The sequence below is a fragment of the Oryzias latipes genome, chromosome 17 (genome assembly GCF_002234675.1).
Source record: "Oryzias latipes chromosome 17, ASM223467v1".
Taxonomy (NCBI): domain Eukaryota; kingdom Metazoa; phylum Chordata; class Actinopteri; order Beloniformes; family Adrianichthyidae; genus Oryzias; species Oryzias latipes.
This window is the reverse complement of record NC_019875.2, coordinates 18256469-18283948: the sequence shown is the minus strand read 5'-3', so window position 1 is coordinate 18283948 and position 27480 is coordinate 18256469. Positions and strand designations below refer to the sequence as shown.

General features: G+C 39.3%; 1 protein-coding gene across 3 annotated transcripts in view; it reads right to left on the bottom strand.

The window, feature by feature from the left end:
- Positions 1-27480, bottom strand: part of LOC101164435 (capping protein, Arp2/3 and myosin-I linker protein 3) — a 126093-nt gene that overhangs the window by 21855 nt on the left and 76758 nt on the right. For 2 of the 3 annotated variants that reach the window (XM_023965175.1, XM_023965176.1), the window contains exons 16-28: positions 26115-26219; positions 19258-19327; positions 19046-19127; positions 14916-15012; positions 14772-14826; positions 10468-10640; positions 9553-9621; positions 8172-8265; positions 4775-4873; positions 4549-4668; positions 2860-2973; positions 1287-1462; positions 1119-1212 (exon numbers count right to left, since the gene is read on the bottom strand). In XM_023965175.1, coding sequence (XP_023820943.1) covers positions 1119-1212; positions 1287-1462; positions 2860-2973; positions 4549-4668; positions 4775-4873; positions 8172-8265; positions 9553-9621; positions 10468-10640; positions 14772-14826; positions 14916-15012; positions 19046-19127; positions 19258-19327; positions 26115-26219 — 1348 coding nt within the window. The remainder of the gene's footprint in view (positions 1-1118; positions 1213-1286; positions 1463-2859; positions 2974-4548; positions 4669-4774; positions 4874-8171; positions 8266-9552; positions 9622-10467; positions 10641-14771; positions 14827-14915; positions 15013-19045; positions 19128-19257; positions 19328-26114; positions 26220-27480) is intronic. The other variant, XM_023965177.1, reaches the window with a different exon arrangement.

Genomic DNA, 27480 nt, shown 5'->3' with positions numbered 1-27480 from the left:
CAAATTACATGGTAAAAAAAAGCTGCAGGGTATAATAACAGCGTATACTTGCTCACATTACTATGTTGTCTAAGAAGGAAATAATTGCTTTAAAATGATGCTGCACCCGTCACTGCAGATTATCCCACTGGAAACTGTGGGATAATCAACAGAAATATCTGCACTTCAGCTTTTTCCAGTTATTACAATCAGACTTTTTAGATCATTAGAATTTCCATATTTTCAACTAAAATAACTAATATATAAATAATACATATATAAAAAAATCTTTTAAAGTTAAATATCTTTAAAAAAACCCACTAAGGACCAAACTCTCCAAAGTGCTATCTTAATCTGTCTTGGGATGACATTTTCCAGCTGCATTAATGGAAATTGTAAAGTTGCTGTTAAGCTCACTAACTTTAAAGCAGGGCTGCTCATTACGTCGATCGCGATCGACCGGTCGATCTTCAAGGACAAGAGGGGAGATTGCAGGCCATTAAAAATAAATAACCAAAAAATAAAAAAGTACTTCTAAACCATGTAAAATCTGTCAGCGAATCAAAATCCTCACCAAGAAGTATGGGATTTGGTTGACATGCAGAACAGCCAATTGGACATCCTCTCATGCATATGTCACTGCACATGCGTGTTTAAATACACTGAGCGCAAATTTTGTCATCAGAAAGTCGCAATTTGCCCCGCGGCACCTGAAGACCACTCCGGACCACTGGAGTGTTTATTGAGCTTCGGATCGCCCCGTGTGTCTCCTCCTGCAAGCCCCCCCCCACATGGGAAAAACACTCCCCCCAGAGGACAGATTTGTTTTTGTCATAAAACGCCTCATTTATTAATACAAAAGTATATTTGTGTAATCTTACTGTGTAGTGTATATATATATATATCTATATATATATAGATATATATATATATAGGTGGATCTTCACGACATTGTTGTCTCAAAATTTGCCAAAAAAGGGTGAGCCCCCTGCTCTAAAGGATACATCGCTAATGTATCTACAGCTGTAAATAAAGTTTTACTTTTCTAGGCTTAGTTGAAGACAAAAACATTAAATTTAAGCAACAAGAAACACTTTTTCTACTCTATACTAGAAAAGCGTGCAGTAAAGGGATATTACCAGTACCAGTGTTTTATGGGTGTTATACAGCTCTTGGAGAATCTGGTCCACAATAGAGTTGGTCAGATAGGAGACCACAGACAGCTTCACCTCCCTGAGACAAGAAAGAGACACTCAGACGGGTCAAATTTGCATGGATTGAGCTTTCAAGGCGGCCATGTTTCATACTCCAGGGCTCTGTTGATGTCCTCAGCGGCTCTCTCCATCAGGGCGTTGCGAATGGCAGAACGAGGGATGGAAACTTGCTCAGAGATGGAGGACAGAGGAGGACTGAGTCTCTCAGCAGCCAAGCAGGACATGGGACACAGCTCCCGACACAGAGACACCATGGAGTCCACCACCACCTAGACAGAAATAACACGAAGCGTGTGACGAACATTTATGTTAGGTAACCAGAAAAAAGTCACCCTTATGTAAATGAAAACTGGACTGAGTAGCCCAAATTTTTAACATTCTAAATAGGAAGCCAAGAAACCTTATAAGGAGGGGCTTCTTCTTCTTCTACTGTTTATCAAGACGTCTCCAGCATCTACAGTTGTAAATGGTTTGGCGCAAAATGTTGAAGGGGTGCAAATCTATGTATCATATTTCCAGTCGGGCACAAACTGCAATTATTAATTTCTCCGTCATGGCCAATTTTCTAAAGTTTGGCACTTTCGTGAATTAAAAGAGACGCCATCCACACGTCACTACCAATACCATGTCCTCGATTGATCAAAGTTCAAACTTTTTCTCCTTTCAATACGTTCAATGACCACACCCTTTTGTACGTAGAGCCTGAGAACGATCTTAAAAATGTGTGTAGCTAAATGTGAATATGAGAGTTTGCACATCAGAAGTGGTCGTTTGAACGTTCGTAAGTGATCTCACGTCGTATGTTCGAAACTTTGACAGATTCTTTCTAGCCCACTCTGTCCACGTCTCTTGTGCAGTCAATGATCAAAACCATTCCATAAGTTCAAAGGGATACCAGTAACGGATTCTAATTAGGCCTCATTGATGAACACTTTGATAAGTCAGTAAAAATACAGGTTGTGTTTGTGTCAGTCCCTTTTGAAACAAAACAGTCATTTTGATCTGCTGCCAATATAACAACTGCACCAGCGACATGGAGGATGTGTGGGTTTCAAATTTTAAAGATCGGGTTAGAAAATAGAGCCAAGATTGTCTGCCCTTTGTCTACCGGGAGCAGGGAATACGATGATGCTCGAACAACACTCAGGAGAGAAACATCAAAGGCCAAACCGTGATCCTATAAACTGTTTATCCAGTGAGGCAGGAGGCGAAAACTCTGCCTGAGGATGTCAAAGGCTACGAAAGTGTTTAAAAATAAGTAAGAAATAGATGTTCTAAATAAGAGTTGGCATCTTGATTGAAAATATAATGCCAACCCTGATGATATTTGTCATTATGTGAGATCCCATATGAAACAGTGTTTCCTCAGTTTCTTTCTTCCTTGCGGTTTTGCAAAATTCAGATGAACAACTTCCAACCAAGCCAAAGTGGAACAGACAAAACAAACAATAAAAAGAAAGAAAGAAAAAAAACGTTAAATATGCAACAACCTGTGAATTTCAATGGCCCGTTTCTTTTGAAGTCAGAACAACAATAGTATGCACAATGTCATGTACCATTAATGGGCAATTTAAATGCAACGGGCTCACTGTTGTTTAAAATTGAAAGGCATCAGGGAAACATAGGTTACTCTGAGAAGGCCCATGGGTTCAGGCTTCACGCGTACCTGCAGCTCTTTGTCTGCAGCTTTGGCCAATTCCCCAGCCAGAGTGTCCAGGCGCTGCTTGACGGGTCCGTCCACTGACAGCACATGGGCCAGCTCGCACAGAGACGGGTACAGCTGAGGGAGACACACAGTCCTGAGGTAAAGGTGAGGCTTGCTTTAGGCTGCATGCTCCACTGACCAAGCTCAGGAAAAAAAAGAGAGAAAGCTTTTGGAGATGAAAACCCATTAAAATGTTTCACTTCGTTTTTAGATAATTAAGATTTTCAACAACAAAGAAACGTTTTACATTCAATTTAAAAAAAAAAGAAGTCTTATTCTGCTCCTAACTATGTTAACTGACAGTGTTGTGTTTGACTTTCAGAAAATTATTTTTTATTACTATTTTTTAAAGCTAAAGAATCTGGATTCTGGTTGTGCTAATTGATGGCGAAGCGATTTTTTGAGAGGGACACCGCATTATGTCAAATGCTTCGTTGGGTAACATTGGGAATTTGCTATTGCCGCTAACAGTCACACTAGCATAACAGTCTGTTTTCTCACGTATTGCAAACAGGTTTGGGGCTATGACCCAATTCCCACCCTAACTGGGTAGCTCGGTTGGTAAGGTGAAAGACTGCCACGCAGGAAACCAGGATTCGATTACCGGAGGGGAATGAACAATGGTACTGGGGCAATTAACATCACCCAACAAGACCCTTAAGGTTGGGCTGCAGCAATAAATACATTTTAAAAAAATAAAAATAACCCCTATATAGTGCACTACATAGAGCGTTCGCCATTTGCTGTCCGAAGAAATGTTCTTTTCAATAAAGATATCCATTAAGTAACACCCCATAGTTAACTGACCATTATAGGATCATTGAAAATAAGTCACTGGATCTAGCAATGGCCAATGATTAAGACTTCACGGATTTGCACTGGTTTTTAAAAAAGATTTCCAAATTACAGACATTTAGTGACTCATGCGAGATCTCAACATTGTTGCTTAAAATGTACTTTTTCTTGAGAGGCTAGGTCTCAAGGTAGCTCGGCTTTTTCTGTGGATGGACAGGATTAGGTCAGTTTGTATTGGGCTAATTTGAAGCCTTTCTTAGGCTTAGCTGCCATCATTCTTTCATCTATCCTTCACAAAGAAATGGACAAACAAGGCAGGACTGAATGACCCTCGTGCTATCTTATAGGGTCCAGATGACCCATCCTTACATTGACGTGTTATCCCTACCAGGAGAAAGGTGAAGAGGATTTCATGTAATCTATGGACACCAGTGAAGACCACAAATCATTGAAGAAAAAAGGTTAAGCGCACTGTCTTGTGGGGTCCAGATGACCCCACTCCCAATGTTAAAGTGCTTTGGATAGCACAAGGGTTGGGGGTCATTGTAGAGCAGAAATTTGGGTGGTATGTTTTCAGTCAAGGTCACAAAATACACAGCAACTGCCAGGAAACGTCCCAAACTCATGTTTTTTCTGAACAGGTAAAGCAATCGGTACAAAACTTACTGTATTTACACAGAAAATGATTCTAGTTGCTCTCTGTAGGAATTTTGCCAAACATTTTCATAGATAATAAATGTTGCACACCCCAAAACCTGTGTCCCTTTAAGGGTATTGCAAGTCCCTGCATTTAGGGCAGAAGGGAGATTCTGATCCAAGCTGCTGTAGCATTTTACAACACAAACATCAACTCACAGCTCTGGAGTTCCTGGCTTCTTTGAGTATTTGTCTGGCCGTCTGGACCTCCTCTTCCTCCTCACTGCCTTTCAGGATGCAAACCTGCTGCTGCAGTCGAATGCACAGACGCTCCATCACCTACAGCCAGACCCAAAATACAAAATCATTTAAAAAACAAAATAGACGTTAAGCAAAAGCAATCACAGAAAAGTCAAAAACCATGAATAATAAATCACACGCATACTTGTTCGGCGGTGCTAGTGACGAGACCTTGGTGCAGCCTGAAAGCCTGTTTCTGGGAGAAACGCTGAGTCTGGTTGTTCCGGAGCAGGGCGCGCTGAATCTGTCACACACAAACACAAAGAGGAAACAGGAAAACAGAGCCATAATGGTTGTTTACAAAGTCCAAAGTGGAGGAGGCAGTGGACAAGTTCATTGGCATCGTAATAAGAAAACTAAAGAAGGAATTTAAAACTCCTTCTTCTAAACTAAACTAAAATTTTTTTTTAAAAAGATGTTTTTATTTCTATTTCATGACTCAGCAGATGCTAGTTTTCTGAGTCATCACTTAAAGAGAAAAGGAAGAGTCAAGGACTTATGAAATTCAGACATATTGGAACAATCAGCTATGGAGATAAAAATCCTTTTGATAAGATTTGTAAATGTGGAGATTTACCGGTGAGTATTCAAAGATGAAATGCAATTATGTTTGTAAGTGTGCATGGAAGGATTTACAAAAACGATCAGGATGTGTAATAAGAGTTTGGTCTGTAAGCTTCTCTTAAGATCCGTAGATTTCACAAAATACATGCTCTCAAAGCTTAGGACGAATCCCCCCCCCCCTCCTCTTGTGAGTTTTGGAGTCATAACTGTGTGATGGGTTCAAAGCCAGAAAAAAAACATAGAAATTCTGGCTCACCAAGTTGCTTTTTAGCTTTAGAGACTTAATTTTAACAGGACTATATAAACATAAAGGGTTAAAACATTACAGAATAAATCCATTTTTATTCAAATCATACAGTCCTATCCAGAAGACATAAAAACAATTAGACACGACTATTATTAGGTAGCAGAAATGGAACAATTTTTTTTTTACAATACACAGAGCAGAAGCAGACCGATGTGAGCTTTAGAGAAAGATGCTCCTGGTGGTCGGTACATTTCAAATCCATCATCACAGAAGCAGCAACCTAAAATATTATATTAATCTATGAATGTCCCAATGGCAGCCCTACAGGTAATGACTACTACTTGATTGACTATACATACGTCAACAGACTTATCAATTAGAACACAGGACAAGATGTTTATCATGATTTAAATAGAATAATTACCATTTTCAAAACACATTTAATCCATTTGTAGTTAATTAGGCTAATTCGGAATCTCCCCTTTAGGTAAGTTTAATTTTTAATACAGTAGAGTTTTTTTTCCTCAACAGATATTTGTAATTTGTTGTGTATTTTTGTACTTTTGCCAAGTTAGAGAATTTTTTTTTTCATGTTAGTACTGACTTGTAGGAAACCTCTTAAATACCAACTCTGAACTTTTTGAAAAGCCTTTCCTTTAACAGACAGTAGGTGGTATTTTACTTTATTTTTGATAAAAAAAAATATATAGGATCATAAACCCTCATCATCATCATAAAAGATTATATTCGGTTATATATTAAATCAAACTAGAGGATTGTCAGTATTATCTTGCTCCAAATACTGCAATACTTTTTTTTTTTTATCTTACACACAAAATAACGTTGACATTGTATTTTTGCAAATCCTGCTATACAGGTCAGTGACAATTACAAATTCATATTATTTGCAAGCATGATTACATTTACAAACCTTTGAATAATCAAATGTGAATGTCCGCAAGCACATTTTCTTTATTTCCATACTTCTTGTTTTTTGACAACTCAGATGTCCGGGAGATGAAGCTTGCTCTGTAAACAGACTTGCTCTGTTGGACTGTAGCTGTTGAGCTCAGTGACAAGCAGCATTTTTGTTACCAGCATTGACGCTGGCAGACCAGACACCACAGCAAGAACAGATTTTACAGCAGCACTGCTTCCTAAAACTTACTGTGTTACACATCCTATAGGTTTTAGGATTACAGATGTTTAGGTTAACATCTGATGTTTAGGTAAACATCTGTCACACCTTGGACCAATGCAGACTTGGTCCAAACTAGAAACTAGTTGTAAAAGAACAAAGGAGGCTTCACATATTAACGATAATGGAATGTTACAAAATTTTTTGTTTGGACTTTTTAGCTGTTGAGTAAATTAATGTTACGTGGAAAATCCCCATTGAATTGGTGCAGAGCTGCCCACAAGTACCTCCAGGGATGGGCAACTCCATCCCTGGAGGGCAGGAATGCTGCTCTGGCATGTTCCATACCCTGCTCTGGCATGTTCCCATCGGCTGGACACACCTGGACCAGGTAATCGGTCATGATTAGGGATTGGATATCTGGAAATCGTGTTAACACACCGGCCCTTGAGGCCTAGAGTTGCCCATCCCTGCATCGGGACATCACAAGTTCAGTTCCCGCCTTGGCCATTCATGTGTCGAAGTGTCTTTGGGCATGACACTGAACCCAACATTGGTCCAGGTGGTTATAGGTTGCCCCCATGTGTAGGTATGTGAATGTGTGTGTGTGTGTTGGTGAAGAGGACTGTGATTGTGACCTTCAGGAAGGTAGTAAAGAACTGCGTCCTGGTTGGCTGTCGTATTCTTATGCCTCCTCTGCACAGAATGCATTCGGTTTGCCACATTTACACAAATCTTCAGGATTTATTTCCCATGAAGCACGTAGCAGAACATACACCGAATTTCCTTTTTCTGGGTCTGGCCAAACTTTTCCCACCTGAACTCTTGAACTCTTGAAGTTCTACTTTCAGATGTCACCAAGTCTTTGTTTTGCTCCAAGTAAAGTGAGAATATAAGAACACAACGGTACTATTCATGAATCAAGGATGTGATGTTATGTGTTCTCTTGGACCTTTGAAAGTCTATCCAGGAAGGCAGAGTTTGACTTAAAAGGCACAAAATTAAAGCTGGACTCTGAGTACTCTCCTCTTAAGATTTGGATTTTGGTCTTTCAGTGGAAATCTGTACCCAACTTTTGCTATTTTGTATTTGCTGTTGATCCAGATACCCATAACTGTTGCGTTGTTGGTGTTGCAAATGACCAGCACGAATGACTTTCACCAAAGATCAGATAATAATGAACCTTTGTGCACAAAATAAAGGTAAAGACCAACATTGACCCAAAACAGTTTTGCTATGCTTCAACCCGTGTGCTATCTTATGGGGTCCAGATGACCCCAACCTTACATTGACATGTTATCCTTACCATGACAAAGGTGGATAAAGGTGAAGAGGATTTCATGTAATCCATGGACACCAGTGAAGATCACAAATCATTGAAAAAAAAAGGTTAAGCGCACTGTCTAGTAGGTCTAGATGACGCAACTCCCAATGTTAAAGTGCCTAGGATAGCACAAGGGTTAAAATGCTTTTGCGTGTATTTGTTATTTTTATTCTTTAGTCATGAAACCACATATAATCTTTTGGTTTAAAGTAATACCCCTACAATCTTACAAGTGAGTCTGTAAATCAGGAAATAGAGGTCTTCCTCACCTTCGCCAGGGCTTGTTCAGTCTTCTCTGGTGCACTACGGTATGCCTGCGTAATGTCTCCAAGGGGGAGGGGCATGTATTGTAGGGTAAAGTTGCTAGCAGGTTGATAACAAAAAGAGAAAAACAAAAAGTTTTAGTACAGTATTTCTGCACTATAAGATGCATTTAAAAGTCTTTATTTTTTCAAAAAAATACCTTTTAGATGGATTATTACTGGTTGTGTTTACTGATCTTCAAGCGGTTTTGAGAGGTACATGGCGCACTGTCAACATGTTTGGTTGACTTTCATTGTAAATACGCTAATCATGTAGTATTGTCGGACTGTTTTTTGTTTTTTTTTATAATTACGTGTTATTGACAAGGTTTGGAGTTAGCCTAGCCACAGTAACATTTGTTTTAGCGACATCGGACCAATATTTTTATGTGTTACAAACAATGTTGGGAGTTCTAGGCATTGTGAATACGCTAACATGGCTAACCTGTAGCGTGTTACAAACATGTTCTAGAGTTACTATAAGTGCAGTTAAAGTATGAATGACTGACGGACTTGTTCCAAAATAGACCATTCATTAGTGCACATTATAAATCTATGGAAGCAATTCTGTCGTATAATTAAAAATAAAAGTCAATACCAGAAATGCTTTTCCATTTTCAAAATGAAGCTGCATTTTTTGACTCAAAATTAAAATAAACAAGAAATCCGCCAAAATGCTTTTTCATTTTCTTCATCAACACCGTCACTTAATTAAAATGATAAAGAAAATGGTATTTGACATTTCATTTTCAAAAAGTTCTCTGGTAAATGTGTAGCAAAATTCATTTAGAAATGTCAAATTTGACAATTCAAATGGATTAACAGAAATGCTAAACAGAAATGAGATATCATTTTCATTATCATTTTAATTAAGTGACAGAATAAGCAGTGTTGAAGAAGAGAATGAAAAAGCATTTTGGTGGATTGCTTTTTCATTTTAATTTTGAGTCAAAAAATGCAGCTTCATTTTGAAAATGAAAAAGCATTTCTGGTTTTGACTTTATTTTGAATTCTCCTACAGAATCGCTTCCATAATAATCTTGTGCACCCTTGAGTGTGGAAAATCTAGCCTTTCGGCATTAACAGGAAAAAAAAACAGCTTGATTTTAACTAGAATAAACATGAAAAGATTGTAGTCAAATAGTTGTCTCAATTCCCAGATACAACTACATGTCCTTGTACTCCCAGACAAGAGAACAAACTTCCCTCCCACATTAATCTGACCGCCATTCACATCAGAGGACTGATGAAACGCTTTGAAATCGTAAACACTGTAGGGATGGTTATCCTCCTCTCTCTATGGGCGTGCAGGAGATGTCGTGAGGGCACAGAAAATGCTTCGTCTTACTGCTCCAGCGCCCTCGCCACATCTTGGAAGCCTGTTGCGGTGGTGTTGTTGCGATCCCACGTCACACTCCTGAGGGGCATCACACCGGCAGGAAAATAGGGTGAGACAGGCACAGAGATGAAGAAGAAGGAGGAGGAGGATCAGTTGCTGCATCAGAAACAGCCCCCCCTCCCACACACACACACACCACCTCTGCTCAACAAAGACATTCAAGACAAATTATAATGAAGCCTACCCCTTCGACATGCACAGAACTATTCCATAAAACAACCTTTAAGAACAACGTCTTTGCAGCTAATGAGCTTCCAACATTTTTCAACTTTGTTTTGATACATCTGCTCATTTCCAAACTATCTTCAGTCCTACTCATCTTCCCTCTCTAGCTGAACATCCGAGACCCCTCCCACCCGCTTTGCCCTAGAAATTTAATAGGCAAAGCCTCAATATCTCTCATTAGGAGGTGTTTCCCATTCCGTCACAACTTTCTTTTTAGTCCAAATCCAAGTTTTTACATCCAAAATCCTCCTACTTTTGTTTGTCTGCAGCTTCTCAGACATTTTTTGCTCAGTGCTTTCCTTCTAATGTTGCAAAATTCAGAGGGCTCTCAAGGGCCGTTCCGTCCACCCACTGTTTCACCTCGTTTTCCCCTCACACAGAGTCCTTTCTTTTAATCATGGCTCGATGTGTTTCCTCTTTTTGAAAAAGAAGCGCTGCTCTGCCTCTCAGCATGTCTGTGTCTTATCCAAGGGTTTGTATTCAACGCCTCAAACTCCCCAAGTCTCTTGTTCCATCAGTCCTTTCAAAAATGTACCTTCTCTTTCCATGTGGAATGTGGACACAATCCAGTTACCATGTCCTGTTGGCAAACCCATTATCCTCTATTGGAAAAGCCAAAAAAAAAAAAAAAGCAGACACCTAAGTGTTGTGTTGATCTGCAGAGCTTTACTGAGCATCTTTGCACCAGAGTCCTCCAGGAAGTTCCCACTGAGGTCCACTTTCCGTAGGCAGGCATTGGAGCCCAGGGCATTGACCAGCACGGTGCCCCGCTGGCGAAGCCTCGAATCAGCGAGGGAGAGTGACTGCAAGGCCTGGGGGGGGGGGGTTCAGAAGAGACAGATTAGGAGTTCAGAAAACTTAATAGGATACACGGACGTAGAACTGGTAACATCCATGTTTAAATGATGGGGAAAGAGTGCCTGCTGTAGCATCTAAGAGGTCCTAGCAGCAGGAAACAATAACAATTTGATTTTCTAGAGATTTACAGAAGCTTTCAATCAGCTGTCTGTGTGCTTACATTTCTAAAAAACAACAGAAAAAAAAAACCCACTAATGTTCAAATTTCAAGGAATTGAAACAACACCTGTACTGGGAATTTAAATTTGGGTGACAGTTTAGCTTAGGCGGTAGAGCAGGTCGTCTAATAACCAAAGGGTTGGAGGATTGATCCCCGCTCTCCCCAGCCAGCTGTCGCCCCTCAAGCGCGGCTAGTCTGTAGCTCACCGCTCCCCCTAGGGGATGGGTTAAAATGCGGAGAACAATTTCCCCATTGTGAGATAAATAAAAGTAAATTAAAAAAAAGTTAATAGGACAACTTAACATAACTGCTGGTAAGGACAAGAATTGGTGCAAATATTGGTGGTATTTTATACGCAAGTCAAAAATGGCAGTTATGAGTCGATACATGTGTACGTGGGTAAAAAAATGGGTACATCTGCATGTGACACTCAGGCGGCCCACATGAAATGTTAAGATCATAGACCCTGCAGAAAGTCCGTAGTACCCGAAAGAGTACCCGCAAGTACTCGAACATTTTTTCTACAGGCATGCTGGAGGTCACAAGTCGTAGCTAACACTTGCACAACACACATGGGTGCAATCTGCTCCAGGAGCTTCTTAGTGCTGTCACGTGATAGGTGCATACTCCTTGCATGCTGCCTGACCGTTAGAAATGAGGAGATTAGACAATCAGAGTGTAGTTTGTGTGGGTATCCTATGGGCACACCTCCTGCACACGCTGTGCATGCGGCATTTGTTTACGGTCAGTAAGGGACCAGTGCACGCACCTTGCTACAAACTATAATGTGCAAGGACAACATACAACAAAATCATCTGTGCGGCATAAGTGCATGCAACCTACTTCAAGATACATTTACAAAACGCATAACAATCAAGTTTCATGACCCTGAGGCTTCATCTTAACCCTTGTGCTATCCTAGGCACTTTAATGTTGGGAGTGGGGTCATCTGGACCCCACAAGACAGTGCGCTGAACCTTTTTTCTTCAAAGATATGTGATCTTCACTGGTCTCCATGGATTACATGGAATCCTCTTCACCTTTATCCACCTTTGTCATGGTAGGGATAACATGTCAATGTAAGGGTGGGGTAATCAAGATGGCACAAGGGGTTAAGAGAATCTCACGATACACCTGTACTCCAGTCTATGAGCCTCCATGGGCCGAAACAATTGAAACACTTGCAGCACCCGCACTTGTCAAGACACTATGGGTGGTAATTTAAGGTTTAAATTAGGCTCTTTTCTATGTCAGATTTTTACCAGTTTTATTGTAAAAAAATGTTTAACTTGTCATAAAATTGAGAAACATGTACATATCAGCAAATACCTGTGACTATAACCAGTGTGCCACATGAGATGGTTAGGTGGGCTGTTGGAAATTATTCAATTCAATTTAATTGGTCTAAAAAACATGGAGCATTGACGGGACATCAGCACTGTGTTCATCCAAACAGAACCATATTGAGTAGTTGGGAATAGGAGATATCCCAGAAAAGAGGTTTTTCTTTATATTTATTCAATTCTTGTTGAAGACCCTTTGACAAAAATGACTGTCTATTGTTAATCCAGGCAATAGAGTTGAATATAATTCTTAACATTTTCGGTTGGTGCTGTGCCTTGGGATTTTTATTAAGGAAATAGTGTTCTTTGGCTCAAAAAATATATATTTATATATATTTATATATTTATATATTTTTTTGGCTGGCAAAAACCAGCAGGATCAGTTTGACAGATGCTTAGCGATGACTGATACCCAGCAGTGTTTGCCCTAACCTCCTTTACACAACTCCAGTGTCCTTGAGCAGGGCCCTTGAACTTAGTAGATTCAGTGAAGCTACTCAGCTGTACTATCCATATCCCAACATAAATAGTTACACCAATGTAAACAATGTCCTTGATAAAGACTTAAGCTCTCCCCTAACCCAGAATACAAAAAAATTGTAAAGATATGAATGCAAAAATATAATATAAATATAAATTGTTCTTAGGCTGGTACAGATTTTATGGAGGTCTTAAAGACCCATTCCGACCATCCTTTGATCTATTTAAAAAGTGTTCCCAGTGGTCTTTTAAGTATGGTTCATTTTGGTTACGCTGTTAGCCAAAAACGAATTAATCTGGCCCACCAAACTAAAATAAAGTATACTGATAATCCTTATCAAAGTTTTATTTTCCATATAATTCTGGTCTCTCCCCATAGATGGCGCTCTACATATACATTGACCTTTTAGGTGCAGAAAGTTATTCTGCATTCATGTGGTGTTGGAAGACTTTGTTGTTCTTCCAATGCTCATGTGTGTTTTCTGTGTCGACACTTTTCCGATCATCCCAACGCAACATGAACGCAACATTTATCTAAGTTTGCGATTTTCCCTCAAGGACATCAACCCATCGGGGCAATAAAATGAGAACAAAAACCACAAATTTAAAATAAAAACTCCAAAATGTTCTGTTTTAAAAGATATACTGTATATTAGTTTTCAATCAAAATTGTAGTGGGCTTTGTACCAGATTCCGTGTTATTTCATTCTCTTATAAACTGGAATACCAAGACTCGCCACACATCTGCCCCTGCTCTGGCCCTTCCGTCAAATTTTAGAACTCTTTGTGGCCCCCGGAAAAAAAAAAATATCCTAGAATATCCCTGTTCCAGGACAATTTCTGCAGAGTGACAGGAGTTCATCAGAAATTCTCTTCTTAGTTGTTGGCAGGACTATTGGCGCGGAGAAAGCCCGCCCCCACTTCCCGTCATCAATCTGTTCACAAGCTCTCAGACGAGCTTACGACCCCCTAAAACTCTTAACAGTCTTTAAATCTGCTGTCCATCATCGGAAAAATTCCGAAAACATGCTGCAAAGTGTCCCTAGGTGTGAATGCGAGTGTGTGATTGGCTCCGGTAGGCCCTTGATCCGGTAAGGAATAAAATGGGTTTAGAAAATGGATGGATGGACATGTTAAGAACATCAAAAATTTTCACTGTATTGGACCTTTAAATAGTGAGAACGCACATTTCTTTTTGAACATCTTAGAGGTAAAATACTTTTTTAGTTTTTCCATTTGGAGAATTTCAGAATAGTCTTTGAGGTTATCTTCATTTTTAAACCATGGGATCCAAAATAACATATAAAATTCAAAAATAACAAAATAAGGTAAAAGAACCAATTTATTAGCGTGTATTTTGCTTAGATAAAAACATTCATGTATGCATAGCTGTATAAGTACACATTCTCTCTTAAACTTAACTGTACCAATTTAAAACTGACCATCATCATCTGCATAAAGCAATCAGTGTGACAGCCCAAAATCTGCAGAAATATTTCTAAAAAGGGCCAATTTTTTGGGTTCAGTGGAACACTTTCAACTCATTGCCTTCTGTGTCAGGATTGGGCTCACACCAAAAGAAGAAAAAGATATTCTGTTGGCGCACAGTCGGTTTTGAAACCTGCATCGTCATCCCTTGGTGCACAAATTCGCATCGCCAACATCTGACAAACAACTTTTTTTTTAAATGTGAACATGTACGACAGTGTCAGAGTGTACGCATGCAAGCTTCAGTTCGTACTGTGAGCTATCACCCTCAACACTGGTAAATAATTGAGGAAGCGACTGGTCACAGTGGATTTGCAGAGCAGAGAAAAGAGAGAGCCTCGGGAGTCTTGCATATAAACTGAGACCAAATGATTCATGCGTCGAGCCCACAGACGACACGACTTGTGTGCATCGCTGCACCTCATGCGTTTGGCAGGTGGGAAACTCTGCTTAAATAACCATGAATGAGGACACGGATATGAAAGCGTTTTTCTTTTGGTATAAAAAAGAAGTGTGAGGACCAAATCTGTGAGGAGTGTGTGGGCGTGCATCTGTGCATAACACCACAGAGAATATGTGTGCGTGTGTACAATATGTTACATAATCAAACTCACACACTCTTCCTCTTGCACCAAATGAACCAGTTTCTGCAGAATTTCATCCAGCACCCTGTGGACGACAGAAACAGAAGGAACACATTTATCATCCGCATCTTCTTCACAGCCATCTGTACAGTGAGGGTCCCGTGTGGTCCGTACCTGCCCTTGATGTTGAAGTTCTTCCCCAACATCAGATGTTTGAGGGAAGGGTGTCGGCACAGCGCCGGGATGACAGCCAGCAAATCAGCATCCAAACCTTATGGCAACACAAAACAGTGAAACATTCCTGGAGCTCTATACAAACACAGCTATTATTACGAGAGCCTTTAAAAATTCAGTCTACAACAATTTTTTTAAATGTGTATGTAGGGGTCCTTTTTTTAGCGTGGGTTTACTGGGGCAGAAGACATACTCAGGATGTGGCATACAGTACGTGTGTTTAAAAAAAAAAGGCAAAAAAAAAACCACTAGATGGCACTGTTGGTGTCTGTATCAATATTTGCTATTTACAGAAATGCAGAAGAAGAAGTACCGTTCAGTCTAAAAGCTACGTTCACACATCCGATAAAAAGTCAGTGGAAACAAATTCAAAACTCGCGAAATTAAGCGTTGTTACTCACATTTTAATTTTTTTCCATATACAAAATGTGCGATCACGGAACGCACGTCGCAAGTTAAACCAGGTTGAACTTTGACCAACCGGCGACTCGGATTTGCGGGCAAGTTTTTCATTGATCAGAATGCGAGATTTGCACTGCTTCGAGATTTGGCACCAAGCCTCTTCCAACTGAACACCAGTTCTGGGCTGCAAACCGGTGAAAGCAGTGGCTAATTCAATCTGTCAGGTGTGAATATTATTGACTCAGAAAGCTGTTTTCTCCTCCTAAGAATCCCTTTGGAAGAAAATCGCATGTACCCACAAAAAATCCACTTTTACTTTTTAAACTAACACTTTCTCACTCCCAGTCATCTTTAAACAAAAAAAAGCTATATAAAGAAATGGAGTCGAAATGGGTTACGGATCTTGATTATTTGGAAAGGTTTATTTTTATCACAAACTATTAAGAAAAAGAAAGAAAAACTAAAGAAAGAAAAAAAGAAAAAACTATTAAGAAAAAAGAGAAGCAAAGAGAGGTTTTGATGAAAATGATAGTAACTCCATTCAGCATAAATTATGGATACTAGGAAGGTCATAGAACCTGGCTGACTTCAGGAAGTTGGTCTATTAGGTTTTAAAAGTAAGACACTTTTCATTTTAATAGCTGGACAATAAAGAATTAACTAGATTTTTGAAATGCAATATCTCAAAGATTGAGAAATTTATTTTCATCCCTTCTTTAGGAAATGGCTGCTGGTTCAATGCAGGCAGAACCTCCAATACAGTTCAATACAACCAGTTTAGTGCAGTTTTATGCATAGAGGATACTTAGAAATCCTAGTCACATCCACACATAGAAATTCGGATTTCAGTTATTAAAGAAATGCCTTCATTTGCATAATAAATCACCTGGAACTAAAGCCAACAGAGGAAATCGGCTGAGACCAAGAAAAATGTTTTAATTAATAGACATTGTATTTTTTCCCCTTTTATTGTTCAAGGGCATTTCGTTTTAGAGATGCATAGATGCTGTAGATAACTTGGCACTTGAAAATATCATTTAACATGTAAAAGTTTTGCTTTGTTCATAAGTTTCTGAAAAAGCCATTTTCCTCCTAAGGCTTTTTTTATTACAGTCTAATCAAAAGAGAGATTTCCTTTCTGATTAAACCAATCTTTGTTCATTTATGTTACAATGATGGAATTTTTTTCATGTTTATAACCTATTTATGCTTTGAAACCATCTAGCCAGCTTTAGGAGCCTATGCTATGAATGTGAGATGTGGGAGGGGCCAAGTCACCAAATCCACCTACTTTCTCTATACCACCTCATGCATAGAAATATGTTTGGACTAAAAATGCAAATGCTTCTGCATTTTTTTTTGGGGTAAAATGCCTTATTTTACAAATTCTAAATCTGACACAAAGCTGAACAAGTTTAAAAAAAAGAAAGATCTGTTTATTTTTTTACCGATTCTATTTCTATACCTCTCTAGGGAATTGAGGACATTCTAATTTGTCTTTTATCTCTCTCATTTCTGCTTTTCCAGGCTGTCAAAATAATTCACTGCAATAATGTTCCCTACATTATTTTTAAGCCAGAGTGCCAAAACAAAAATCCTGCTTGATAAATTTCAAAGTGTAGTTGATTTAAATTTAGTAAATCACTTATATGGTAAAAACGGGAGCTGAAATATTTCCAAAGTCATCTTTACAGTGTGTATTTCTGTTGTTGTTAAACAGCTGACCAACATTAAAGTGCAAAAATTCCTCAAAATAATTCTATTCTTCCAAATATTTCTATATTAAAAGGAAGCAAGAGAACAAACATATTTGTTTTGCTTTTAGACTTGCATTGACAAAAACGGTCACAGTTGACCACTCCGTTCTTTTAAACAGACTGCATGACATGGTCTGCAACGGTACTCCGCTGGTTTGAATCCTACCTTACAGGAAGAGATTTCATTGTCATTGTAAATGATGCATCATTTGGGAGGCTGACTGACATGTGGTGTGCCACAAGGTTCAGTCCTAGGTCCTACACTTTTTAACCTTTATATGCTTCCGCTTGGTGTAGTCATCAGAAGACAGTTTTTATTTATTTTGTTTTATTGTTATTTTTACTGTTTGATTTTTTAACTACTATTTTTTTTATCTTACTATTATCTATTTTATTATAGGAAGCACTGTGAGATGCTTTGTAGCTAGAACAGTACTATACAATTAAAGTTCAATGTAGTGTTATGTAATTTAAAATCCTGCCAGAAAATGAAACTGGATCTACATTTGAAACAAACAAAAAAAGATTATATAGAAGTAAGATATTGAGAAATTAACATTTAAAACTTGTATCTGTCAGGGTCCGCGCATACTTGAAAGGCTGTAGTGTGCGACACCATTTGGTTTAAGCCATGTGGTGCCTGCAACAGACTGAAAAAAGCATACATTTATAGCGAAAATATGTGAGCTTGAAGATTTTCAAGGCTCTTTGTAAGCTGCAACAAAGCAACAGTTTGGGACAAGGATACAGTCGAAAGAATAATGGAGTGAACTCCTCCTTGCAACCTGCATGTTGAACCATGACTGCAAAAATCTTTGAATGAACCCGCTTTAGGAGCCTAAGCTGTAAATGTGAAATTTGGAAGGGGCCAAGTCACCAAACGCACCTATAGGTAATGCACCTCTTTAGGGTGTGAAAAGTTGTCAAGTCATAAAAGTTGAATTCTTGGAAATGTTAAACAAATTACAACACATTAACATGTTAGTTAAAACATTAAAAAACAAAACTTTGGTTTGCTGTACACCTTTCGCGGTCTCAGATTTATTTCTTTGTAATTTTGCATGCATTGTTTTTTCTTTTTTTTTCTTTCACAGTACACTGTGGTCTGCATCCTGATTGGCTATTGAACTTGTCAATCAATCTCCATGTCGTGCCTCCTGTCGAATTGATTCAATTTGCCAAATCTACACAAATCTTGAGTCACAAGAAGACCTTTGTTTTTATTCTGTAATACTGGATGTATTTTCTAAAATGGTCGGAAATTTTGAGAGTTTAAACAAGAGAAAAAATGTGAAAATATTCATGTCTGTCTGAGGAAGGTCTATAAAGTGTGTAGTGAGAAGTTTTACAGCCTTAAAACATCTATAATCCTACTCCGCAGATTTCACCGCCGTGTGTCATTTTTAGAATGTAACCACTGCAATAAACAAGGGAACTAGGCATTATTAACAGTTTTTGGAAACATGATGGCAAAAATCTGTGAATGAGCCAGCTTTAGAAGCTATATACGTGAGATGTGGGAGGGGCCAAATCACCAAATCCACCTACTTGTGGTGCATCTCCTTGGGAAGTTAAATAACTAGTTAAGGCAAAAAAAAGTAGTCCATTGGAAAAAAAAGTACCATTTATTTATGATTAAGTAGTACATATTGGGTGGAGCTCTTACAAAAAATTTTGGTTTAATGCATGTCAAGACATGACACTTTTAAAACTTTATTTAAAAAGTTGACGATCACATTCCTTAAATTACTCAAGAATAAAAGGAATTCTTTCAAATATATTTTGCCAAGTGTCGCACGCTTTCTGTGTCATCCGACAAGCTCGATTTGTCACTTTACGGCACAGCAGCTGTTACTCGGCTGACCAAACAGATTGTAGTGAAAAGTTGTCCAACTAGACTCATATTCTTACCATTATCGGAGATGTCCAACGTTCCCACGCATGAAACTCGAGGAAATAACTCTTGAATCACCCCAGCGCCTGCTGACCTGAGCTGTGTGAGGACGACAAGAAAAGGGCGGGAAATGTTGGGATAACCAGAAGTGCTACTCTGTGAAGCTCCAGTGAATTTGCCAAAAGCAAACCAAAAAAATTCAATAGAAAAGGGGAGGAAAGCGTGGTACCTCACAGCTGCTGATGTCCAGGTGTAAATCAGAGATATGAGGGTTATTGGACAGACCCAGGAACAGAGCCCTGAAGGGAAACACAAGCAGCCGAAGTTGCAGAAGCGAGAGCACGACAGGAAAAAGGCGACATTGAAATGAAAAGAATCAGTGAGCAAAGTGACGAGGAAATGACAGAAGGAAGGTGTTCATGCCTCCAAAAATTTTAACAAGATCAAACATCCGATCCCCACCCCCCACTGTCCCGCATTCTCCTGTGTACACCTTAAAGTTTTAGAGCCATCTTAAAAGATTAGAGAAAAGAAGCTTACAAAGAAGATTCACAGCTCACTAAGTCACCTCCAAAGCCTTCAATATTCATTGGGGAGATTTTTTTTTTTCCTTTTTTGAGAGCAGACGCGTACACAAGCTCAGCCGAGGCTTGGAAGTCCTGTTGGGTGTGTTGTCCTTGCTGCTTGTGTACAGTTGGAGGAGTTGTGCACCATGAGGAGGTGATGGGGAGAAGTGCTAAGTGGAGAGTCCGCTTAATTCATTTTGGCTGGAATCCATCATGCAGCAACACTGCTGGCTGCCCTCTTTTCCGTATTGATTCTAGTTCTGAGCTGCGGGTAGTTAACAGCTGGCGGTAGCGGTACGCAGATAACTCAAATGGCGATTGTCCCGTTTATCACTGAGATGACCCAGCAACAAATGTCATCACTGGTCAGTCAGGCTTTGATGGGAATTTTTAGTGACTGAAGCTACGTTCACAGTGGGCATGTGACTTTTGTTCATGAACGCACATTCTTGAACGTGCGCTTACGGCGTTCACACTGGACAACTAGGGTGTTGCTTCCATTAATTTTCATTTTCATTAATTGTATTTTTTTTTACTGTTTACTAGCGCATGTTTGCCACCCGGAGTTGGAACAGACTTAGTGCAAAATGTTGAAATGGTTTAAATTTTGTGAATCCTTGTCCAGTTTTTTTTTCTATCACAGCTCTATTCAAATATATAAAAGACTCCGTGTCATTTCGACCGGGCGCAAACCACAATTATTGATTACTCCTCAATTTTTAAACGGTTGGCACTTCAATGAGTCAAAAAGGGGACCCCATCTACTTCGCTCCCTAATCTCAGTCCCTGGTTTAACGGCAGGGCATTTTGTATGTAAAGCCTCAAAACGATCTCACAAAAGGTGACCAGCTATGCATGACGGCAAAAGTTTTGAACGCGGAAGCCTGAAACATGCTTTTTACATGAATCTACATTGACTTTTCATTGAAAGTGGCCGCTCGAACGCGCATTGCCATTGCTTGAGATTCATTAAACATGTCAGTCAACTGTCTTTAGAATGCTGAATCCTGATTGTGAGGACATTTTTCTGATGACTATGTGAACTAAAATGATGCTTCACATGGTTCAAGACCCACTCTGATGAAAATGGGGATTTCGGTGCTTTTAACATGTTTTTGTAGCCTTTTTCTGATGGAGGATATTTGTATATCTATCTATATAAAATAAGCTTGAAAGTGCATTTCTGAGTATTTCTTCATTGAAATAGTTGTGAATCAGGAGCAGACACATTAAATACTGTTTGGAAAAGATTGCAGTTGTGATGTAAAAACTACAATGGACTTGCCACAAGCTCCTGGCTCCGCCCCATTCTAATTTATCCACTTAAGGATGATTAGATCCATGCAAGTCTTCGTCCACGCTGGGATCTGGCTCAAAACTGTACATCTGGACAGCTCCAACATTGCTCGCCCTTTTTGTTGCACCACTAATGTTATGTGACGGGAAGGGTTGGTGGGATTACAACTACGTCCTAGAGAATGACGTCTTCTTTTGGCTAAAAATGAAAATTATTATTAAAAGACAGCTGGAAAGCTCTTTTAGAAGAGATGAAAAGATGATCACAGATAAGTGAGACTTTAAAAACATGCAGTACTGAGGCGAGGGCGGACTCCCTCTTTACTCCCTGAAGGATGTTATGCATGTTTTTCTTTTTGTGTCAAACCTGTTCAGTTGTTACAAGGTCAACTGTCATTCTCTTCAGTCGTCCAGAGAGATTTTCTACCACGTTTCCTTTGCTTTTAATGGGCTGATTGAGGTTTTTAGTCGTTCGACTTCAAGGGTGGTCCTTCAAAAATGCAGCCGGATCATTCCATTTTATTGCAACACCAGGTGGGAACCAGAAGAACAGAGGTGGACAAACGTTATTCCACAGTTTATCACAACAGCAAGATCTCTGTCCTCTATATCGCTATCAAATTTTACCATCAGCGGCTAAGTGTTGATAAATAATTCCATTAATAATTAATGTCATAAATTGTTCATTGATCCACATTTATTTGTTCAGAGTTAATGGTTGATATTTATCTCAATAAAAAGCGGTTTTCTTCTTTAAAACAAACTTTTGCTTCAACATCTGGACAAAAACGAGAAGTAAGAGGTGAACTTTCCCTCTAAAGTGATGCTTTCATAACTTAATATGAAGTTTAGCCTATATACCACCTTCTCCAACTCCTGCAGAGTGAGGTGGGTGCAGGCTTTGTAGCAGTTACCATGACGACGTATCACACAATCAAATAGGCCGGTTCTTGTGAAAAACAATTTCTGGAAAATAATAAGATTAAATTACTGTTTCTTGATTTATGTTCATAAGCGACTGTGGTATAAGCTAGATAATTCCCTTTGAGGTGTCCTTTATTAGAAATGAATGGACTTTGAAGAAGAAAAATTGTCTGCTTCACGTCAGACAGGTCACGCCTCCACGTCGTTCATTCATTTCTGATTATAGACATCTTATCGGGCATTACCTTTTAGATATATTTTATGTAATTTTAATCAAAAATATCTTTTGCATTAAAGTCTGTTAAAAGAGAGGAAAATCTTTTTCTTACTTTCCAACTAATAAATGACAATTTATGCAACATGTCTGTTTTCATTATTTTCTATTACTAGTCCTTTATCTTATTTTTTGGAGCAAAGATGTCTTTTAACCAACTAACACCAGAGCTTTAGCTCTAGTATAAACATTCTTTCATCTGCCGGAACCTTTTAACAGTTTAAGCAATTAGCATAATTCTAGTGAATTCCGAAGCTGAGAAAAGCAGCTTTGCGCCACTATGCAACACGTTTTAGTTGTGCTAACACAATCAATGTAAATTAGCTGATTCTTTCACTGTTTCTATGTTCGTTATGTGTTGGATAACGACAGAAAGCCGATTTAAAAAGACAATTTCTGTGCCAGAGTCCGGATTTACGATGATCACATTAATAGTCAGAGATTTACGGTCAAAGAGCACGTTATTCAGATTTTGCCGATGACATTTCTGGTGTTTGAGGGTTAAACAGTGGAGGATGATGCAATAAACAAAGAACAGGTGAAAACCCATCATTATTGGAGCTCTGGTTTAGGAAGTCTCCACAGAAACAAGTATATTTTTGGAGCATAAATCGCCGTCTTTTTGCATAGTTTGGTCAGGGGTGCGACTTATACACAAGATCAATTTTTTAAAAGATAAGTATTTGTACATATGTTAATCTAGCGGTTGTTTTCCACTAACAACCAGTAGAGGACACTGTAGGTGTTGGTTTGCTACAGACAGCAACGCAGAGGAAAGCGTGCTTTCCAAAATAAACATGGAGGAGAATCTGATCGTTCTCCTCCTGAACTTTATAACTGCCTTATTTGCAATATCTTATTGCTCATCAAAACAAACAAACCTGATCTTCCAACACCATCTGTGTCTTTCGTGCATTGTGAACGGGATATACAGACAATTCTTCAATGTATCGATGAGGCTAAAATCTTGATGGTAGCTCTTCCGACACATAATGGGAGCATCTAGTTTGACACATTTTTTGAAAAACATTGAGCATGTGCATCAAAAGAGGCAGTATGCAGAAATGCATTCAGCGTTAAAGCATTAAGCCGGGCCTAGCAGACACGTTCAGAGGCGTTGCACTTTTCTCCCAGAAGTGCAACTTATACTCCAGAGCTACTAATACTCCAGAGCGATTAATACTCCAGAGATACAAATACTCCAGAGAGACCAATACTCAAGAGCGACCACTACTCAAGAGAGACCACTACTCAAGAGCGACCACTACTCAAGAGCGACCACTACTCAAGAGCGACCACTACTCAAGAGCGACCAATACTCAAGAGCGACCACTATTCAAGAGCGACCAATACTCAAGAGCGACCAATACTCAAGAGAAACTTACAGTCCAGAACAACAATACTCCAGAGAGACTAATACTCCAGAGCGACCGATACTCCAGAGAGACCGATACTCCAGAGGAACCACTACTCCAGAGCAACCACTACTCCAGAGCAACCACTACTCCAGAGCAACCAATACTCCAGAGAAATTTACAGTCCAGAGCAACCAATACTACAAAGCGACCAATACTCAAGAGAAACTTACAGTCCAGAGCAACCAATACTCCAAAGAGACTAATACTCCAGAGCGACCGATACTCCAAAGAGAAAGATACTCCAGAGGAACCACTACTCCAGAGCAACCACTACTTCAGAGCAACCACTACTCCAGAGCAACCAATACTCCAGAGCAACCAATACTCCAGAGAAACTTACAGTCCAGAGCAACCAATACCAGAGAGACCAATACTCCAGAGAGACCAATACTCCAGAGAGACCAATACTCCAGAGAGACCAATACTCCAGAGAGACCAATACTCCAGAGCGATTTATCTTCTGAATAATTCCGTAAATAAAATAACACTTTCAGCTTAACATAGTGATAACATGAGCTACTTCATTTCCTAGCAGGTATTTAAAAGTAAAGAAAAACTAAAAGCAGTAAAATATTGGGCTTCTCTACACAGATAGTTTTCTGTATTCCATATTATTCAGTTTGAAATTTTTATTTTTATTATTATGCTTACTTGTTGTCAACTCTAAAGTCTTGCCTGACATTTCAGTCTTAACAAAAAAAAAATTAAAAAAATCATTTTGTGAATTATGTCAGCATTTGCAGACACATTGAAAGTGTAGCGCAAGCTTTTATTACTTTGACAGCTCAATGAAAGCTTCCTGTCCCGGTACTTGTCAGATGAAGGGGCAGTTATTGAGTTACCATTTTAGCTGTAACAGGTGACACTGGGGAAGTTGGAGAAGCATAGTCAGCGTAAGGTTCATGAAAAGCCACAGCAGGAACACCTGACTCATGGATATCTTCTATATGGACCGTTGCAGACTGGCAGGGGATATGGTTACAAAGCTGTGCACTGTTTTACACTCTTCATACTGATCTATTGATTTTTCTGCTCTCTATAAACCCATCCTGACTTTAATTTTGGGCGTTCGCCGATAACATAATCCGATCCAATTTCAGAGCTCTGCCTGTCCTATTTTTAACTGGGGCGGTGAGTAGAGCTCATCATAAACCAAAGTAAAGACTCGTTTTACTGTAGCAGAGCATGGATTATGGTGTAAAGTCAGATGGAACACAAAAACAAGTCATTTTGTTTGCACAACGGGTCACTTCAAAAATACTGACGGAGTTTTCTGCAGAATTAAACAGCTCATCTATGATGCTGCATCTTCAACAGTGGGGATATTACCTGAGTTACACATAGATTAAAAAAAAAATTGGAGTCATTTCCTCTTCCCTCTTGGCATTTGCAATAAAACTATGAAAACCACTTTTTTCCCCAGTCCACTTAATTATTATGAAGAACTCTTCCATATCAGATCATATTAAAAATCATATCTGCAGTCACAGCACTGCATTCGTGTAGGAAGCACAGCTGGATGGAAGGCTGTGACCTCTCTGTATATCGACTCAGTTTGCCCCTTGGCCGTCTGCGACGGCCTCGGTGGCGTCATTACAACTGTGTCTGACACGGACATTGATTAATATGTGAAGCTAGAAAAGATGGGCATCGTTTCCCACAGATCACTTCAAATGTCAAAACTGGCCTTTTGCAGGTCCAGCACACATCCAAACGCTTCGGAAAAGGTGCTTAGTTTAATTTTATCAACCAAATGCTTCTTTTTTTTGTAAGCTGCTAATGCACATCTTATTTTCCAGAGTATAAGTCGCAGCAGCCAAAAAATGCAAATTAAAGAAAACAAAATTCATATCAGCCAATCTGGAGAATAAGTCGCACTTTTGGGAGAAAAGTGCAACACTTTGGAAAAAATCCACCAAGCGGGCAAAATTGCTTGGTACACACCAAACGCGATTTGCGGCTCTAATTCGGATCCCTTATTCCTTTTTTTTTTCAATGCGCGTCAAATTCGCTGCTCAACACAACTAGACGCTCAAGACGTGTTAAGCTAGTGTGTTTTTTGTTCCTTAAGGAGAATGGAGGATACCTAGTATAGTTCAAATTCAGTTTTAAATATTCTACATTTTTGGGGAGGGGGGGGGTCATATTATACTTTTTATTTGTGCATGGAAAATTTAGTGAGGCAAAGAATACAGATTTCCTCTAATTTGACAACGGATATGATGGTGTTCATTGAAAACGTTGGTAGTTGTAGGAAAACGTTTTTTTAGCCAATGCTGTGGCTCTTTCCAAATTAATTGTACATGGGAACAAAAGACAAATTTACGTTGCGTGATTTCAATTTCTCACAAAATGTACATATAATATCAATGATAATAAATCGCAATCTTCTTTAGAGGAAAATGACGAACATGTGAGCTTTTTTTTTTTTTAAATCACATTATTGCACGCCACAAGAAATTATGTATAAAAACATGATTACTCACGTATGACAATGGTAAGTTGTGTACAGCTTATTAAGGTATATTTAGATGTTTTTTTGAATCTCAGACTGACATAAATTCAAATTTTATTAAAAAAATGAAAGCACAGTTTTTGAGGAACTCACCTTAGTGAATCCGGAGGGACCTTCATAGAGGCCAGGCTAACATGGGTCAGGCTGAACGCCGAACTGAAGAATTGGCGGAAAGTTGGCAGAGAGTCTCTGGCTTTCCTGCAGAGGAGAAACAGAGAAAAGAAGAGCAGGGTGTTGATCAGAGGTCAAGCTCTATCGGGCTTGGGAAGTGGAAGATTGAATAGGAAGAGAAAGAAGCAGAGAATGAAAGTAAAAAGTAGTAAGTGAGAGGCGGTGGGTGGGTGTCATAAATGAAACAGATGCTGGATGTGATATCCAGGTCAATATTAAGCAGACATTGTGAAATAGTGACGCTTTTTTACAACCAAAAGTGCCATTTAAAAATAAAAAAATAAAAGGTGGCAAATCATCCGTCCATCTGCTTGGCTAACACTTTAAAAGAGCCCGTCAGTTAAGAGAGGAGAGTTTTTCTGCATGTTTGTCCAACATTCTTCTGAGTCAACCGGATTGTAGCGCCCTGCTTCAGATGCTTATTCAGCTCTTGTAAAAAAAAAAAAATAGCAGCAAATCCCCCCCTCCCCCCCCCCCTCCCCTACCAGCAGCATTCACATTATCTAGCAGAGGGGATCTAGAGGGACAAAAAAACAAGAGGTGATGAGTGAAAACGCTGAAAAAACCAAGCAAGGGGGTGAGAAATGAACTCCTAAGCTACTAAAGCGTGCATTCCTGAACACGCGTTTGGTCAGTAGCCAAACTAGTAACATACATGTCCACGCAACCACAGGTGGAAGGCGCGGAGTGCCAAGGCGGGGCAAATCCAGCTCCAGGCTTTTTCTGTCACTGCTCTGTTTTGATATACAATTCTAGCCGAGAAGGGCAGACAAAGCGCAATTATGAATTTCTCCTATGTGATCATGTTTACACGTGCGTGTTTTCAAAGGACATTTTCGTAAAATTATGTAAAATGTCGTAATGGTCACAGTTCAGCCCTGTCACGATTTAGCAGCTAAGAAGTTTAACTGGTTGAACTTCAGTCGTTTGCTTCGTGTGCGCGAGTGTTTTGATCGCGTAAGCCCGAAATTCAGGTTGAAACCACTCTTTTTACTGAATGCGAGTCAAAGTGGCCGGTGTGTATATGTGGGTACCTTGTGAACGTAGCTTTAGTCAGAAGGCTGGGTTTCATCAAAATTAACGATTTGCTTATTTTTTTTCAGGAAAATATTTTTCTTCTTTATGACCCGCATCCGTCCTGGACTCCAAGGATCAATTTTTTTTTCACAATTCTTTCTTACTGCACCTTTGAGTGAAAATTTGGCCCTGACCACACACTTAAACACTCACCAAAATGAGCAACACAGTGAATGACCCACATTCAGAAAAAGATGACATCACAGCGGGT